The 19,183-nt window shown below is 50.7% G+C and overlaps 1 protein-coding gene across 1 annotated transcript in view; it reads right to left on the bottom strand.

The window, feature by feature from the left end:
* Positions 1 to 19,183, bottom strand: part of CNGB1 (cyclic nucleotide gated channel subunit beta 1) — a gene marked incomplete at its 3' end in the record, with an annotated part of 60,219 nt that overhangs the window by 26,139 nt on the left and 14,897 nt on the right. The window contains exons 9-15 of the mRNA XM_033844521.2: positions 17,467 to 17,560; positions 16,778 to 16,814; positions 8,676 to 9,090; positions 5,665 to 5,763; positions 3,428 to 3,585; positions 1,812 to 1,967; positions 461 to 669 (exon numbers count right to left, since the gene is read on the bottom strand). Of these exons, the coding sequence (XP_033700412.2) occupies positions 461 to 669; positions 1,812 to 1,967; positions 3,428 to 3,585; positions 5,665 to 5,763; positions 8,676 to 9,090; positions 16,778 to 16,814; positions 17,467 to 17,560 (1,168 nt within the window). The remainder of the gene's footprint in view (positions 1 to 460; positions 670 to 1,811; positions 1,968 to 3,427; positions 3,586 to 5,664; positions 5,764 to 8,675; positions 9,091 to 16,777; positions 16,815 to 17,466; positions 17,561 to 19,183) is intronic.

Below are 19,183 nucleotides of genomic sequence, written 5' to 3'. Positions count from 1 at the left end.
AGGAAATGTTGATTGCCAGCAGATACCTGTGCTGAGCATTCTGCATACATCACCTCCATAGATCCTCACAGCAATGGTATGAGGTGGGAGCGATTACTATCCCCATTTTATAGATGAGGAAACTGAGGCTCCAAGAGGTGATACAGTTGTCCTGGTTGAGCCGAGATTTGAACCAGGTCTGCCTGTTCTAAAGGTCAGTCTCTAGGCCACTTCTTCATCTCTCATTGCCTCAGGTGGTCCAGGAACCATTTCACCCATGAGCAAGACTTGATGTGTGTAACTTGAACGTATCAAAGATGTGTGAAACAAGCAATGACGCTGTTGAATAAGCATGGTGGACGTCCTGAGATTTCCTTGTTCATTAGCTTCTGGTCCCTCCCAGCGTCAGGGGTCAGCCCCACGAATGCTCTGGCTGCAGGGTCTGCTCCCAGCCACCCCCCCACACCTGTCTGTGACTCACAATGATGTCCCCGCCTCTGACAAACTGCAGACGCAGCTGGAACACGGTGATGTCCAGGAGGTAGATGAGGTCACACAGGTAATCCACCAGCAGCCAGAGGTGGATGTTGTCCGGCATCTGGTAGGGGAAGGCCCAGCGCACGGGAATCAGCCAACAGTTCCAGTTCCAGGCCAGCACCACGAAGAACAGCCACACGATGTACATCAGGTCTGCAGGGGTGGGAGGGGCCAGGAAAATGCTAGAACGTCAGCCAGAGAAGGGCTCCTCGCCACGGGATGAGGGTGGGACTTTCTGCTCCCCACTTGTCTGTCTGCACTTTCCTACAAGCCCTATATGCGGCCCTTCTGTAATTTCGGGGGGGGGGGGCATGTAAAACTATCTTTGATATAAAAATAAATCACGGCTAGGCCCTAACAAATTGAGTACTCTGAGTAGGGGATATGGGATATGGGGTCATTACTAGTTAATAGACAGCTAACCAGAAAACACTTCTGCTCTCATTCTTGTTGAATTTTTTCCAAAAATGTATTTCCTGCCTTTGTAAATACACAACAGTAAATAATGCATAGAAGATGGACAGATGGATACACAGATGGACAAGTGCATGGATGGATGGATGGATACTGTAGGTCACCTGGGCATTTTATCATTTATTTATTTATTTTTGTTTTTAATTTTTTTGACCATGCTGGGCAGCGTGTGGGATCTTAGTTCCCCGACCGGCGATCAAACCCATGCCCCCTGTAGGAGAAGCGCAGAGTCCTAACCACTGGACCACCAGGGAATTCCCCCCACCTGGGCATTTTAAAGGACCAATGGACACCAGGGTTGAAGTCCTGCCCCCCAAGTGACTTCTTATGTGTCCTTAGGAAAGTCCCTCTCTGGCACCTGTTCTGTCCTCCTCAGAAAAGTCATAAGGAGAAGTCAGAGAAAAAAGGCAGGGCGCTCCTTTGTAAACTGTGAAGTGCTGTGCACATATGAAGCGTCGTTATTCCTGAAGAATACAAAATGGGCTAAAAGGCAAGTGAGAGGAACTTCACTTTAGATGTTGGAAGAACTTTTCCCCTTTTCTGCTCAGAGCAGCAGCTCTGGGAAGGAGCCAGGAAGAGCAGAGTAGAAAAAAGACTTGGCCAAGAGTCAGGAGTCCTGAGTCTGCCACTGACTAGTTGTGTCTTTAGGCCAGTTAACTTCTCTGTACCTTAGTTTGCTTGTCTGTTAAGATGGGTATGATCTTATGGTCCTAGTTCAGGGACTTTGTTTGGGGCCCGCCCTTGCACTGCCCCCACCCCCTCCCATTCTCCTGCCCTCTCATGTGACATGTGGCAACGCCCACCGCCTTCCCAGGACTCACTGGTCGTCGGGTCGATGCTCTGGGGAAACTGGTACTTCTTCCAGGGGCGGCGTTTGAACTTGCAGCAGAGCATTTCACAATAGTGTTCCTCCTCCACCTGCCCCGATTCAGCTGGCTTCACATCCAGGGCCGGCTCTGGGGCTTTCTTGGCTGGGGCTATGGGATGACACTGTGACCCTCTGACCCAGCCCTGAGGCTCGGGTAGAGGATGCAAAGAGAAGGCTCGCAGGACTTCCCTGGTGGTGCAGTGGTTAAGAATCCACCTGCCAGTGCAGGGGACACGGGTTCGAGCCCCGGTCCGGGAAGATCCCACACACTGCGGAGCAACTAAGCCTGTGTGCCACAACTACTGAAGCCCGTGAACCACAACTACTGAAGCCCGTGCGCCACAACTACTGAAACCCATGCACCTGGAGCCCGTGCTCCGCAACAAGAGAAGTCACCATAATGAGAAGCCCGCACACTGCAACGGAGGGTAGCCCCTGCTACCTACCTACCCCTACCCTAGAGAAAGCCCGCACGCAGCAACAAAGACCCAACATAGCCAAAAATTAATTAATTAATGAAAACACAAAAAAGAGAAGGCTCCCAACTGCAGACTCTGGAACTGAAGCCGAGGGGACCCTGGCACCATCCCATAACCTGCTACAAGCTCTGGGTGCTCTCCTGCAGCAAACCACAAAGATCTTCCTTAATAGCAACCTGGGCACCTGCTCCGAACTCTTACAGCTACCAGTCTGGGACCGCTTCTCAGGAACTGCCTAAAATGAGGTGTTTCTGGGCAAGCCGGATGTTTCAGTTGAGTGTGTGCTTGTGTGTCTGTGCTTGCACCCCTTGGTTTCTCTGGACGGCTAGGGGCATTGGTACCCAGAACTTCCACCACCCAGGGCCAGAAATCAGGAAAACATTGTTCTAGGTTTTTCAGAGCAGAAATCTCAGCTGTCTCATCTCTAAAACAAGACACCAGATGGGATCACAGTTTTCCTGTGCATCTATGGTGATGTTGTTGGTGACCTAGAAATTGGTTCTTACAGGTTTAATATGGCTATGTTTCCAGCTTTAGGAGTGTGAAGTCAGGCTCTGCTAGGTCCACTGTTGGCACCATGAGTTCTAAGGCACAACCCTCCTTTGAAAAGACCTAGAAAACCTCCCTGGCAAGACAGCATGGTTCTTATTTCCTCCTGGCACTTTGAAAGCAGGAAACTTTCAGGTAACCCCATAAGAATATTGCAGTGGAGGCCTCTGAAAAATAAGACTGTGTAGTTCCAGAGTGGGTTATGGACACCATCTAAGTGCAAGACCATGAGATACATCCCAGGGTGGACCACCTGCCCGCCAGCGGGAAAGGGGCAGGGGGTCAACAAGGGAACTTGCCCTGTGGGAGGGAGAGCCAAGTACAACTGGATCACTGGTCAGAACTTTGACATTCTTTCCTCCCCTGGACATGTAGCTAAACCTGTACATAAAGGACCTCAAATTCCAGAGAATGGAGATCTGGGCTTCTCTCAAGCACCCCAACCGTTTCCTTGGGGCCACCTTCCCCAAGAATTGACAGGGGCCTTAAGGGGCCCCACCCCACCCCTGGTCAGGTGGCCCAGCCCCAGCTCTGGACTCACAGGGCTTGGGGCTCTCTTCATCAGAGGTGACATCAGGGTCGATGAGCTTCTCCTTCACCTTCTCCGTCCGCTCCTTGAAAAGCTTCACCAGCTCCTGGAGCCGGTTGTTGATGAGGGCACTGGTCTGGCTGTCTGTGGAGGCTGCGCGGTCCTGGTCACTGAGGGAACACCACCCAGAGCTGAGCGGGCTGCGTGGGGAGGGACCCCTGCGCCACTGGGCAAGAGCTGAATCTATATCCCACCTGGCCTTAGGGGGTAAATCCTGGCCCAGTCTTCTTCTGACATCAAAACATCAAACCCACCTTAATATCTCTTGGGAGGAAAAACACCCGGGTGCCCAGCTTTCAGAAAATGTACCACGAATGCTCTGATTCAGATGGGCAATTCCAAAAACACTCGGATTCCACTTGTGATTCAGGGGGAAACTCTGGAACTCAGTTCAGGGCTGTTAGTCTCAGTTTGGGGTTCACATGAGATACAGGACAGATCAGAGAGGGGACAGGGGCTACTTTTTTAGGCTTAGGAAATAACTGATGGAAAAAACAGTGCAGGGAATTCCCTGGCTGTCTGGTGGTTAGGACTCTGTGCTCTCACTGCCGAGGGCCCAGGTTCGATCCCTGGTCAGGGAACTAAGATCCTAGAAGCTGCACAGTGCAGCCTAAATAAATAAATAGATAAATAAATAAATAAATATTAAAAAACAGTGCAGATACATTACATATTCTTTTAGTTTATAGGAATTTAAACTGTATGAACTTGCAGCAAGGGAGAGACAGACACAGACAGAGAGAATGAATGAGAGTCTTCCGCTCAGTGTGTGTCAAGAGCCCTGGGTGAGTTGAGACGGGCGGCCGTGTGAACCAGCCTATGTTCTATGTTCTCCTCTGAGTAGCCTGTGATCTTCTTGCTGAGCTGAGGGTAACACTAGTGTTTACAGATCTACTGTTTTTTTTCATACATTGAGGCACTGAAACTCAAGCCAGCTACTCTTCTTGTGTCAGTTGAGGGAGCTAGCTGGAGAAAATCAGTGCGGGGGTCATAATGAGAGAGAGTGCTGGGGGGCAGAGGAGACACGAGCTGCTCACCTACACCCACTCCCTCCTGCAGGGAGGGGTCACCGCGCAGCCAGCGACTACATTGCCCAGGTGTGGCCGTGCGAGCTCTCACGGGTGGACATGCTAGTGCAATTCCGGGCCTCCTTGTGGAAGAGCGTCCTGGCACTCCCCCTTTCTAGTGGTGACCAGCAGGGTCTTGAAAGCCACACAAAGGTGGCAGAGCCACTGTTGGCTGGGGCCCTAAATGACTGCAGGGGGCAGAGCCTTCCACTGACCTGAAACACACCACCAGTGACACAACTGTGACATATGAGACGTCTTCTTCCTTAAGCCACTGAATCACTGAGGTCTATTTGTTATAGCATCTTAACCTACTCAGGTAATACATGGGGTTCCATGCTGACCACCTTAAGAGTTTTCAAAGGTAGTTTTTATTATTATACCTGATTTCTGGCTTATTTTCTGATAGTAAACCCTACCCCTACCCCTACCCTACTGCATAAGATGTGACTCCACTGTATGCTAAAATGGATCACTGGACTATACGTGAGGTTTGGGTTTTTTCCTGCTTCTTTTGCTTTTCTGAACTTTCCACAATACTGTTAAGCATAAACTCCACAAAATTATGGACAGAAAAAAGGACTGGAAGGAAAGTATATTGTCTCCTAAGGTCACTCCAGAAGCAATGGCTGGAGAGGAGGTGAGGATCCCAGGCCAGAGCCCAGGGCTGGGGTATTCACTGTCACCAGCCTACGTAGACTCTTCAGGAAAACACCTCCCACTGGCCCAGCCCTTGTGACACTTCGATGTCAGAGACACAGGTCCCGATGCCCTCGTAGTTGCCTCTAAACATTGTTCCACAGACCAGTTGCATCAGAATCACCTGGGGATCTTATAAAGATGTGGATTCCCCAGGGCCCACTCTCTGTGGTTCTGGACACAGCTGGGCCCAGAGCTTGAGCCCATTCTGCTGACCAGATTTTTCAGAATTTCTGGGCTGGTCAGAAGCAGCCTGGGCAGGAGACCCGGCCCTCTCTTACTGCCGGGAAGCCACGGGCACAGTCTGCCTTGGGGTGGAAGGTTCTAAAAACATCCATTCTCCTCCCAACTCACCTCCCTTTGCTTGCCCATCCCCACCCAGACTTCTGGTTCCCTGAGACCCCAGAGGTGGCCCCCACTTACTCAGTGCCCTGCGGGCTGGTGGGGTCCGAACAAGCGACCACGGGCGATACAGCCGGTGACAGCTCTTCAGCCTCATCATCTTGGGAGCACAGCCTCTTCCTGCAAGAGCACAGACATGGAAGGGAGGGGCCTTCAGGGAGGCAGGGGCCGCGAGGGGGTGAACCAACTTGGAGCCCTGCAGATCACCCAGAGCGAATCCTGGGGGGGGAGGTGGGGACAGAGGATGGTGCTGCCAAAGGGTCCTCGCTTGCCTGCAGGGAAACAAAAAAGAGAAGAGGGGACACATCCAACCTCTGGATCTCGGTCTCTGCATCCATTCAATGGCCTAGCATAAAAGTAACAGCACTGACTTGGGATCGGGCAAACCCAAATTTGCACCCCAGCCCTGCTTCTTCCCAGTGTGTGACCTTGGCAAGTTACTCAAACCCTCTGAGCTGTCTCAGTTTTCCCCCTCTATAAAATGGGACTAAACCTACCCAATTCAGTGAGGTGCTTATCCCTCAGTCGGGTCTCAGTTTAAACATCCTTCTCCCTTCCACCTCCCAGTCTGAGGGCACTGCCCTTCCCAGTCCACCCCGTCCCCTTCTCCATCACACCACCCTTCCAGCTACTGAGAAGGTGTGAGGGCTCACATTCCATCTTATTAACTCTCCTGGAAGCTCAGCTTCTCTCCCTTTGCAGATGTGCCCCTGGCTGGAAAAGCTGACACCCACGGGCCATGAAGTCTGTTTTCCAGCTCATGGTGTGACCTGGGGAAAGCCCATGCCCTCCTGGAGTTCCCGCTTCCCTATCTGAAGAATGAAGGCTAAATTATGTCCAGGTCCCCATCATTCAGTCCAAGTCTGCCACAGAGTGCTACATTTGGAATCACTGGTGTCTCAGCTGCTGGTGTCTAGATTTGAATCCACTTGGTACTCTTCCCATACTCAACCACTGTGACTCAGGACTCCATCATTAGGGCTCGTAAAGGGATACAGTCAGAGGGATGTGCAGCACTTGCTTTATTCCACAAGGCTCTGAAACCACCCTATTACCTTCCGCCAACTCGCCTAGAATGGCAAAACTCATGGGTTCACCTCTTTTACGCTCTAATTAAAAGGATGCCTGCAAACAAGAAGACTGGGGCAAAAATCTCACAACTGGGACTTAAACTCAGGCCTCTTGCTCCCAGCCCAGTGCCCTCTCCGGGCCTGGAGAGAATCAAGAGTGTGGAACTAAATCAGCAGCTATGCTCCTCCAGCACCGCCCAGTGCCTGGCCCTGTGCTGAGCACCTCACATACAGTAGCTTGTTGAATTTTCATAATCCTCGTAGACAGGGGATGTTCAGGATTCACTCCAAACCACAGCATTGCACTGTGAGAAGGGCCTTGCCCGTGTGCCCCTCTGTTTTGGTGGCTTTTCTGTTCCCATCAGTTGCCCCCAGTGCTCATTCCGTCCCGGGCCACAGGCAGCCGCACTGGCCTCTCATGTCAGGCATCAGAATTCCCTCTTGGCGCCAAGCTCAGGCTGAGGCGTCCCAGTTTCTCACAGTCACATTCTCCTTAGCACTCTCTGGAAAAACCTTGTGTGATTACTTGTTCATTGTCTATCTCGGCCCCACTGGAATGTCAGCCCCATGAGGGCAGGCCCCTCTCAGGCTTCTCCCTGATGCAACCACTGCACCTAGAGCAGAGCCTGGCACGTAAAGATGTTCAGTAAATGTTTGCAAATGAATGAATGAATGATAATAAGAGGAGCCTCACAGACCCAGCTCATAAGCAAAAGGCAGGAGGCTTTGATTCTTGTCCCAAGTGATCTTAGTCCCCTCCCTCCTCCCGAATATCCACCTCTAACCCAGCCTGTACAGTTTCCCTACCCTTATGAAGGGAACAGAGGGCGGTAGACCAGATGTCTACAATTATGGTGGTGCCCTGTCTTCTGCTCTCTGTACTTTGTGCATGATTCAGTGAATTAAACGTGAGGACTGATGTGTCTGTGAGCTGTGTTCCAAGGCTGGGTGAGATCATGACTCTTTTCTCCACATCAAAATCCAGGAGCCTTCTGTTTGCTACGTCCAACCATCTCTGTTTTGGCAGTCTTCTGACCTCAGCTGAGAAATTACTCAAGGGTTCATGGATAAAAGCAAGAATTAATCAAGAAAAAAGAACCATCCCTCAATCTAGCCAGCAAAGGAGATGCACTGGCAGCTCCCCTTTAGCTTAATTGACCATTCACACAGCACTGCACTGCACTTCACAGACTACCTACAGCTCTCTGCAGGCCCTCTCTCAGTTACCTGGCTCAGATTGTCCAAAACCAACTCTAACCATGCAGCAACTAACCTATCTCGAGAGGCACAAAAACACACGCAACCCTGACCAGAAAACCCACTCTCGAGAAAGGAGCCCAAGGACAGAGGGCAGAAGACCAAAGAGATATTTGTAGCACCACTGTGGACAGTATTCAACCACAGAGGATTGTTATGTCTCTCCTGGCACACAGAGCTGGAGGATGTCAACACAGCATCACAATGAGTGTTAAGGAGACAGACTAGCAATACGGAAAAGGGCTCAATAAATAAGATGTGGTCTCAAATGAGATATGATCCAATCACTCCTTCAACTAAAACCACTCAAAAGCATGGGCCCACGGACAAGGTATGGAAGAGAAGGCAGAAAAATAAAAGTACCACCTAGAGTGGTGGGGTTAGGGATGGTTATTATAGCTAGTGTTCTTTGGTATGTCCATTGTATTATTTAACAATAAAATTAGCCCTGTCACATTTTTTACCCCCTTCAAATGTACAATTGAGGGTATTCTGGACAGGGCTTCCTCAGAGAGCTCTTTCTATAGAGCCTGAAGCCAGAAATTAGGAGAACGGAAAATGGTGGGGCCATAGTCCCAGCGCTGACAGCAACTCGCTGAGTGACTTGGGCCAGCTTCTTCCCCTCTCTGGCCCCAGTGTCCTCAAATGCCAAATGCACAGGTGGCACTGTGCTATGAAAAGCCCAAGAGAAGCATAAAAGGTGACCTGAGGCTCCCTGTGGCTGATCCTGGGACCCCAAGTGTGTCGCATTTGGCAGGAGACGGGGGCAGCGGCACGGGAGAGGGTGGATTCTCCTCCTCGTTGAGGGACTGCCTGTCGGCATCAGCGTCTTCCACCTGCACTTCCGGGGGCTCTTCCGTGGGAGAGGGTGGATTCTCCTCCTCGTTGAGGGGCTGGCTGTCAGCATCAGCGTCTTCCACCTGCACTTCTGGGGGCTCTTCCGTGGGAGAGGGTGGATTCTTCTCCTCGTTGAGGGGCTGGCTGTCGGCATCAGCGTCTTCCACCTGCACTTCCGGGGGCTCTTCCGTGGGAGAGGGTGGATTCTCCTCCTCGTTGAGGGGCTGGCTGTCAGCATCAGCGTCTTCCACCTGCAATTCTGGGTGCTCTTCCGTGGCAGGTACTGGGGAGAGGAAGGAGGCACAGTGTCAGAGAGAAGCCAGGTCCCAGGGCCTTGCTGTGTTCTACAGGGAAGCCACAGAAAGCGTGTGTGGAGGGGCCTCTGGAAGCCTTGCCTCCCAACAGGGCCCACAGGAGAGATCCATGCAGCGGGCACAACGATGCGGAGCCCAGGGCCCTCTGACAGCCACGCCCATGCCAGCCACTAACCCAGGAGCCACAGAAGAAGCCACGATGCCACAGAAGCCACAGGAGCTCCTGGACACAGCCTGGAGCCCAGCTCTCTAAAACCCAGCCTGGTTTCCCTGGGCCTGGAGGAGCATCAAGACCCTGGAGTGGGTGATGGGGGTGCATCACTCAGATAGAGCACGGGGAGCCTGGGGGTGCCACGTCCTAGGGCCTCGCCTGGTGCGGCCTGGCTCAGCTGCTTCCCCTCTCTGGGCCTCAGTTTCCCCATCCCAAGGTAGGAGTGACAAGGCTTTCCCAGGCCTGTGGGGGCATGAGACACGGGGCTAAAGGGCCTCACACTCTTTTTATATTTGATTTACCATGTTGTGTCAATCTCTGCTGTACAGCAAAATGACTCAGTTATACACATATCAATACTCCTTTTTTTAATATTCTTTTCTATTATGGTTTGTCACAGGATATTGGATATAGTTCCCTGTGCTCTACAGTAGGACCTTGTTGTTTATCCATCCTATGTATAATAGTTTACCTCTGCTAATCCCAAACTCCCAGTCCTTCCCTCCCCACCCCCTCCCCTTTGGCAACCACCAGTCTGCTCTCTATGTCTGAGTCTGTTTCTGTCTTGTAGATAGGTTCATTTGTGCCATATTTAGATTCCACATGTAAGTGGTATCATATGGTATTTGTCTTTCTCTTTCTGACTTACTTCACTTGGTGTGATAATCTCTAGTTGCATCCATGTTGCTGCAAATGGCCTTATTTCATTCTTTTTTATGGCTGAGTAGTATTCCATTGTATATATGCACCACATCTTCTTTATCCATTCTTCTGTCAATGGACATGTAGGTTGTTTTCATATCTTGGCTATTGTGAATAGTGCTGCTATGAACATAGGTGTGCATGTGTCTTTCTGAATTATAGTGTTGTCTGGGTATATGCCTAGGAGTGGGATTGCTGGATCATATGGCAACGCTAGTTCTAGTTTTCTGAGGAACCTCCATACTGTTCTCCATAGTGGCTGCACCAATTTACATTCCCACCAACAGTATAGGAGGGTTCCCTTTTCTCCACACCCTCTCCAGCATCTGTTATTTGTAGACTTTTTAATGATAGTCATTCTGACCAGTGTGAGGTGGTACTTCAATGCAGTTTTGATTTGCATTTCTCTAATAATTAGTGATGTTGAGCATCTTTTCATGTGTCTGTTGGCCGCCTCTATGCCTTCTTTGGAGAAATGTCTATTAACGTCTTCTGCCCATTTTTCAATTGGGTTGTTTTGTTATTGTGTTGAGTTGTATGAGCTGTTTGTATATTTTGGAGATTAAGCCCTTGTCTGTCACATCATTTGCAAATATTTTCTCCCATTCCCTAGGTTGTCTTTTTTTTGTTTTTAATGGTTTCCTTTGCTGTGCAAAAGCTTGAAAGCTTGATTAGGTCCCATTTGTTTATTTTTGCTTTTATTTCTATTGCCTTGGGAGACTGACCTAGGAAAACATTGGTACTATTTATGTCAGAGAATGTTTTGCCTATGTTCTCTTCTTGGAGTTTTATGGTGTCATGTGTTATGTTTGAGTCTTTAAGCCATTTTGAGTTTATTGTTGTGTATGCTATGAGGGTGTGTTCTACTTCATTGATTTACATGCAGCTGTCCAACTTTCCCAGCACCACTTTCTGAAGAGACTGTCTTTTCCCCATTTTATATTCTTGCCTCCTTTGTCAAAGATTAATTGACTGTAGGTGTGTGGGTTTATTTCTGGGCTCTCTATTCTGTTCCATTGATCCGTATGTATGTTTTTGTACCAGTACGATGCTGTTTTGATTACGGTAGCTTTGTAGTATTGTCTGAAGTCTGGGAGAGTTATGCCTCCTGCTTTGCTTTTTTTCCTCAGGATTGCTTTGGCAATTCTGGGTCTTTTATGGTTCCATATAAATTTTTTGATTATTTGTTCTAGTTCTGTGAAAAATGTCTTGGGTATTTTGATGGGGATCATATTGAATCTGTAGATTGCTTTGGGTAGTATTGTCGTTTTAACAATATTAATTCTTCCAATCCAAGAGCATGGGATATCTTTCCATTTCTTTGAATCCTCTTTAATTTCCTTTATTAATGTTTCATAGTTTTCAGTGTATAAGTCTTTCACCTCCTTGGTCAGGTTTATTCCTAGGTATTTTATTTTTTCTGGTGCTGTTTTAAAAGGTATTCTTTTTTTACATTCCCTTTCTGATATATCATTGTTAGTGTAAAGAAATGCAACCGATTTTTGAATGTTTATCCTGTATCCTGCTACTTTGCTGAACTCATTTATTAGATCTAGTGGTTTTTGCATGGAGTCCTTAGGATTTTCTATATATAGTATCACGTTTTTGCATAGAGTGACAATTTTACCTCTTCAGGGCCTCACAGGAGAGAGACACGGTGCAGCGGGGACTTCCCCCTGCTTCCCTGAAGACCTTGAGAGAGGTGAGCTGGAGGTGGGCTAGGGGCGTGGAGGCAGCCAGGACAAGGGCAGCTTCTCAAAAATGCTCAGGGCCCTGGGGTGCCCCCAGCATGGCCCCCAGGCAGCAAAAAAACACCCTGGTCTCAGCATCCATGAAGCTGTCTCACGGAACCTGGGAAGGAGAAGGTGGTCCCCTTACCCCCTGCCTCGCCCTGCACAAGACCCTATGAACTCAATCACTCCCAGGGGAGGGCGGGGAACTCCTAAGCCTGATGTTTCATTTCCTGCCAGCTTGGCAGAGCAGAAACTCAAAGTAGAAATTATATTCGTTTATATTATACTGATTTATAGAATAAGAATACTATAATTCCGAATATAAAGAATATCTTATGCTTAAATTGGTTTAGAGAATAACAATATTTACTGTTAAGCACTTCCTATATGCCTGCTAGGCATTAATTTCACTAAACTCTAAGCGCTTTATATATATAAACTCCTTCATCGTTCCCGGCCACTCTATGAGGTCCCTGTTACCATTGTCCCCATTTTGTGGAGAAGGAAACCGAAGCACAGAGAGATTAAGAAACTTTCAGCAGAGCCCAGATTTGGACCCAGGCAGCCTGGCTCCAGAGCTGAAACTCTTCTCCCATCCTGAGGTTGGTGACCAACATACGTAGAGGCCTCTGTCAAAATGAAACCTTGGGGGCTTCCCTGGTGGCGCAGTGGTTGAGAGTCCGCCTGCCGATGCAGGGGACACGGGTTCATGCCCCGCTCCGGGAAGATCCCACATGCCGCGGAGCGGCTGGGCCCGTGAGCCATGGCCACTGAGCCTGCGCAACCGGAGCCTGTGCTCCGCAACGGAGAGGCCACAGCAGTGAGAGGCCCGCATACCGCAAAAAAAAAAATAAAAAAATAAAAAAATTTAAAAAAAAGAAACCTCGGCTGAGAGGTGCCAAGCAGCACCACTGAAATGGGAATAATGTTCTCACTACATGCTGTCACCGCCTTGTCTGCAGCATCTAAGATCATCGTGTGTCCTACTGTTTAGATTGGGCGTAGGTAGAAACCATATATAAGACCCGCAAACTATCACCGAAGGACCTTGCTCTTGATCCTAGATAGTAAATGTTTTAGAACCAAGTCTGGGGAAGAAGGCCTTGATTTACATCTCTCTATTCATCTGTGTTGTAAATTCGACCACTACCGTGGCCAATACCAAGCCTTATAGAAATCCCTGTTTTTTAAATCTTTTAATTATCTGAAAGATTTTTTTGACTGACAATATTTTCTATTTCTCTACTTGTTTTATTTTTAATGGCTAATAGAGTCATTTTATAAATAGTCTGTATTAATGACTATTTAAACAGTGCTGCAGTAAACATCCTTGCCTATTCATCAGTAAATAAAATAAAATCATCATGTGTCAATGACAGCCGGTTCCACCCACTGTCCCAATGTGTCACTGGGACTATTTCTCAAAGTGTGGGGCTCCCAGGGACCAGAGAAGGCACACGATGACTTTAGATGGCATAGCCAAGGCAAAGGATGACAGAACGGAACCGTTTCTCCCTGTCCGGTTCTGTCTGGATCCTGAGAAGGCAGAGAGAAAGCCTCAGGTTAGTGCTGCTGTGGCCTTAACACCTCTCTGACACGTCTGAATCCCCCTTTGCAGCTGGGAGAGCAGACCCAGCTATGAGCCTTCAGCAGGCCACGCACCTCACTAGAAACTACCGACTCTGCATTGTTCTCCATACCTCTGTGGTTATTTCTGTTTATGCCTTCTCTATATTTATGGCAGGCCATGCTGGTTTTCCATTTGAATTATAATGTAAAGCTTCCTGTTTAAATACACTCAATTAAATGCAAAAAGTGCATCCACTGAAAGAAAGATGGTAAGTAAATAAACGCAGAGTTGGTACAGAGCGCACAAAACTCGAGCCGCGATATAAGGGTAGAGGGCGTGGAAGACCCTTTGGAGTGAGGAGATTTAGGCCCTACCCGGAACACTGAGCCTGGCGTGTCATCCCCTGTCATGGGGTTGATCACGTGCCACCTTGCCCCAACTCTGTGCCCACCCCAGGCCAGGAGGAGGGAGAGGACGAGAGTGGATCTCTTCTGGTGAAATGTTCAGCTCGACCTGCCTGTGAATCTCAGAGGCAAACTTGCCCAGTGTAATCCAAAAACAAAGAAACAAATTAAAGGGAAAATGGCAGGTCTGGTTTGAGTCAAGGCAGAAAGTGACAGGGGTTAGCCCAGAGGCACCAGTATGTCCCCCAGCACTTTCCGAAGGCCACTGCGGGGATCTTGTCACAATTAAATGGATCCAGACAGGCTCTCTCTCTGCACTGGCCCCTGAGGACGCCTCCTCTGGGTCTGCCTGTCAGCACCTGGGGGCCTCCCCTTTCCTGAAAGGGAATTTGCTGAGCAGATAACAACAGTCCTCAGAAAGTCTAGCTCCCAGCCAACTCTCAAGGTCGGTAGATTCTGTCTGCAACGGACCTCCACATTCCTCTTCTGGTTCATTCCCCTCTGATTATTCTCTTCCCCCACCCAGCTCCCTGCCCCAAGCCTCTTGGCCTGGAGATCTGAGTGACTTGTTTAAACTCGGGTATGAGTGACTACCTGTATAAAAATTGATGATCTGCAAAACGCCGTGTTTAACCCAAAGAAATGAATTGCTCATTGTGGAATTTTAGGCACAGAGAGAAGGGGACTAATACCCTTCAAGTCACCACAAAGCAAGATGAAGGCACTGGTCAGCAGAGGAAGAAGGGGTGGTGTTCCATGAGCCCAAATAGTGGTCCCACGCCAAGACCATGGCACCCATGCAGGAAACAGCCCAAGCCATGCAGAAGCACACCACAGACACCAGCGCGCTGGGTGGTCAATTTCACGCTACCTAGGCGACCGATGGAGCTCCTGGTCTCCTTGGCGAAGCTGGAGTTGGACAAGGCTGTCCTCCGGGAGATGAGGACAGGGGTGCGGGTGATCGGGGGGTGGTGGCTGGGCACATTGGGGAGGTGCTCCACCAGGTTTGGGGGAGTAAGCCCAGGGGTCACTTGGCCAGGTGGCTGGTCCTGGACCAGGCGATTCAGCTCCACGTCCCGGCCTGGTTTAGCCATGGTGCTAGGGGCAAGGGATCTCAGGCAGAGGTGGGACCCTGGGGACTGCAATGAGGAGCACAGAGTTGGGAGAGGCAGGGTAGGTGGGGCTCTTCCCCACCAGCGCCACCACGGACCAGCCCGGTGCCCACCTGCACTCGCAGCAGCTGCACCCAAAGTCTGGAGCGTCACCCTTGTCCCTGGAGTTCAGTGTCAAGAGCATCACCAGTCATGTGGCTCGTCCACCCAACAGCTCTGAGAGACAGCCCTGAGCGCCCCAGTTCTGGAGCTTTCTCTGCTAACCAACCATCGTAGCATTTCATACTTTAGACTCAAAGAAATTAGAATCAGAGAACCCAGAACCCCTCAGGCTTAGGCTCACAGACTCAAACGTTCTTAGCCTGGTAGGATTTTCCATCCCAAAGAAATCCTGGAGCTCAATTAATTTCACTTCCAACCAGAAGCAATAACTTTTCCTAGGTCCCTGTTTCCCCAAATGGGCTGCCTATTGGAATCGCCTGGGGAGGTCTGGAAATGCCTGATGCGTGGGCCCATCCCCAGAGATTCTGATTTAATGGTCTGGGGTGAGGACTGGCCCCAAGATTTTTAAATCTCCCCAGATGATTCCAGTGTGCAGTCATGATTGAGAACAAGGGCTCAAGGCCATTGCCTCTCAAACACGAATGTGCAGAGAAATCACCAGGGATCTCGTTAACAGTGCAGGTTCTGGTTCAGCAGGTCTGGGATGGGGCCTGGGATTCTGCATTTCTAACCAGCTCCCAGGTGACACCAAAGCTGCTGGTTCAAGAGCCGCACTTTCGAGTGGCGGCAGACAAAGGGCTGTGTTTCAGTGTTTCTCAAAGTGTGGTTCCAGGCCACCTGCTTCCAGATGACCTGGGGAAGGGGGTGGAACCAGCCCCACGGAACCTGAGTCTGCAACCGGGTGATCCTGGTCTTGTTCATCCGTGTGGGGTGCAGACTTAGTAGGTTTCCGGCAGATTTGGGTTAAAGTTAACAGAGGATTTTTTCAAAGATCAGGTGGGGGGCAGGCTCAGGACACCTGTGGTTAAGACACGCGGGTCCAGTCCCATTTCCACCAATGGCTGCCTGGGACACAAACATCATTGTCGTGGTCCCCATTATGGTCTCTTCTTTCAGTTCCAGTGATGCACTGTCACCCCCACTCTGCCCAACAACCCAGTGAGGTAGGTACTGTTATAGCCTCTTTCTTGATTTGGGAGCCACAGTTAAGAGAGGTCACAGAAGAGTGAGGAAGAGGGAGGAGCCAATAGTGAAATGCAGGTCTGTGTCCTTGACCACTGAGCCAAATGCTGCCCACATGGAGCCTCAGTTTTCTCATCTGTAAAATGGTCTGTCTGCCTCAAAGTGCAGGTGGAGCACCACCGTGTCTTGAGGCCTGTGGAAGTTTGCGAGGCCAGGGCTCAGTGTCCAGACATCCTCACTCCCCTAGGCTCTGTCCCCACCATCCCTGAAGTTCTCAGGATTAGGGGTGGGAGTGACAAATAATCAAATTGTGCTGGGGATCTTAGCAGTAAGGAAAAGCTCAGAGGACACAGAGTCTAGGACATAGCCTTAGCGAGCTCTGGCCCCAGTTTTCACTCAGGTACGTTACATTTGAGCCAAATGCTCGCTGGGCAGTAACCTAGAGAGCTGTGTTCCCAGTGAGGGGGGTGGCAGGAGGGGCTGGCTGGGAGTATGGTTTCCCCAGGCCTCTTGGGGTCCGGGGGGGGGGGCCTCAGTGCAATTCCCCTGGGGCCTTTGAAATACATCATCAGGCTCTGACAAAGTGGCCCTAAGATGCACAGAATGGGTTTTGCCTGAGGATGGGATGGGGCAGGGGGACGAGTTGAGAGGGACAGGAGGAGGGTTTGCCCCTGTACCCTGGCTGCCCCCAGCCTGAAAGCATCCTGGACATTCTTATGCAACCCCACCACACGCCTACCTCCTGAGCTGGCGGCCACGGCCTCCTCCTGCAGCTCCTGCAAAAGATAAAGAGGAAATCGAAGCTGTGACCATCAAGCCCTGTCCTAGCCCTAGTCCAGCCCAGCCCCTGTGGGGGGACCTACCCTCAGGATGGGCCCCAAGACTAGCCCTTTGGTCATACCCTCCAACTCATCTTCTGGGGCGTCCAGTGCACATAGGAGCCCCAGGCCCCAACACCTGGACCTGTCACATATAATGAGGGGAAATTCTCGGGCAGCCCTCTGCGCGTGGGGACAAAGCAACGGAAGCAGCCACCATGGCACTCTCCATCCAGCACCGCACTTCACAGCGTAGAACTGTATACAGCACTCCAGGGAAGGGTTTTTAGCCCCATTTTACAGAAGTGGCCACTGAGGCCCAGAGTGGGGAGGTGACTTGCCCAGGGTCACACAGCCACGTGAGGACTGGAGTCTAAGCCCACTGCTTCCCACCCATGGCCGTACCGCCCGGGGCCCCTCCTGACACCATCTGACCCCTGCTACAAGCAGGGCCTCACAGCACGCACCACTCTGCTCACTTCTGTCCCATGGGCATCTCATGGGCCAAACCCCGCCCCTGTAAGCAAAGGGGACAAGGCCCAGCCCCTTCCGCCGACTCCAGTCCAGGCCTCTGAGGTAGCCCGGCCGCCAGCCTGGTGCTGTTCCGTACCTGGTGCGAGGCGCTCTGGCGCTCGGCTCCACCTACTCCACTCTGGTCCTCGCCTCCCTGCGCCACCAGACAGCTATCCAGCAGGACACTGTGACTGCGAGGGGGCAGAGGGAAGGGCTGGGGTTAGGGGTGTTAAATGTTTCCTGAACTGTGCTGAGTGCCAGGCTCTGTGCCAGGAGCTGGGGCACAAAGACGCCTAAGGATAGGTCCTCGCCCTCTTGAAGCTCCCAGCACAGGCAGGTGGCAGATCTCACATCCTGCTAACAAGTTCCCAGTCTGAGTCACACTCTGGAGCAAGTAGCTATGAAGGGCACAGCACAATTCTGCCTAGGAAGGAGGGCTTCCCAGAGGAGGTGGCCTGCGAGCTGGGCATAGGTAGGGAATAGTGTCCAGGAAAGGGGAACAGCAAGTGCAAAGAAAATCACGGAGGACGCTTTTGAGGAGCTGTCCTTTAGGGGCTGACCAAAGGGCATTGTAGAGTGTTCAAAATCTATGCCCAGCATTTCCCCTCTGAGAGTCTCCAGGCAACCTTGGGGATATAGGCAGAGCAGGGAGTATGAGAAAGGTGAGGCACAGAGAGATCAAGTGGCCTGGCCAAAATCACACAGCAAATGGTCCCACATCACACAAACCTTGGACACAGACCCTGGTTTTTTCCATGCCATGAGATCAGAGCCACACTGCAACTGCTGAAGGTTTCAGCGGTCCCTGGCCCAGGCAGAGGCATACATGAGTGACGGGGGCCGGGGTGAAACTACAGGAAGGAGAGAAGAACCTGTGCCCATCTGAGTCAGCAACCCCACTCTGCTTGGAATGGGAGTCCCGTGGCCAGATCTGCTGATTTTCAAGAGGAGCCTGAACTACACATTTTAAAGGGGGGACCTCCCCATCTCTAGATGCTGATAATTAATCCAAATGAATAGATCTATGTTAACATCTGTATTATCTATATTAATATCTATATTAATATGTCAATACCCGAAAGAGCCAGTCTCCAGACTAAATTGGGCCCTGAGATGCCTGTGTGCAATCTCTGGGCTAAAATGATGACTTGGGACCAGGGGCTAATGTGATTTCTGTGGTTAGAATAGATTCTGCTTCCTAACGGCCTCACCCCATGCCTTGGACCACTGTTGCCAAGGGGCTCATGGAGGATGCCCTTTGGCATCCGCTGCCCAGAAAACCTGAATTCCCCATCCTTTACCCAGAGGGCCAAGTCTCAGCCCTCCTGAGGTGGGTGAGGAGATGGGGATGGAATTACAGCCCAGTCGGTTTGGAGCCAGCAGCCTGGGAGCAGGAATCAGCCAGCAATCATATTGTCACAGCAGCTCCCAAGGGCTGTGTGCCAGGCGCCGGGCCAAGCACATGGAACGCACAGCGTCTCACCAAATCCTCACCCAGATAAACCCGAGAGCCCCGCTATGACGGATCCTATTTGAGCTCAGAAATCGGAGGCTCAGAGAGGTCAGATGGCCTGTCCGAGGTCACACAGCCTGTACCAGGTGAACCTGGATAAAAGATGGGTGTCTCTGACTCTAGCACCAAGTCTTTAATTCTCCACTGCCTGCCTCTGAGTGTCTGCACAGCCCCAGGTGACATGGAGGAGTGAGGCGAGTGTTTGGAGGATTCAAGCACCTAACTCACTTTATTTCTCTCCATTGCATATGTATTTCCATTGTGAGGGGCCTGAAGTGTCAGTCACACTCTCTACCCTGCC

Source organism: Tursiops truncatus, chromosome 19, assembly GCF_011762595.2.
Source record: "Tursiops truncatus isolate mTurTru1 chromosome 19, mTurTru1.mat.Y, whole genome shotgun sequence".
Lineage (NCBI taxonomy): Eukaryota > Metazoa > Chordata > Mammalia > Artiodactyla > Delphinidae > Tursiops > Tursiops truncatus.
This window is presented reverse-complemented; position numbering and strand designations above follow the sequence as displayed.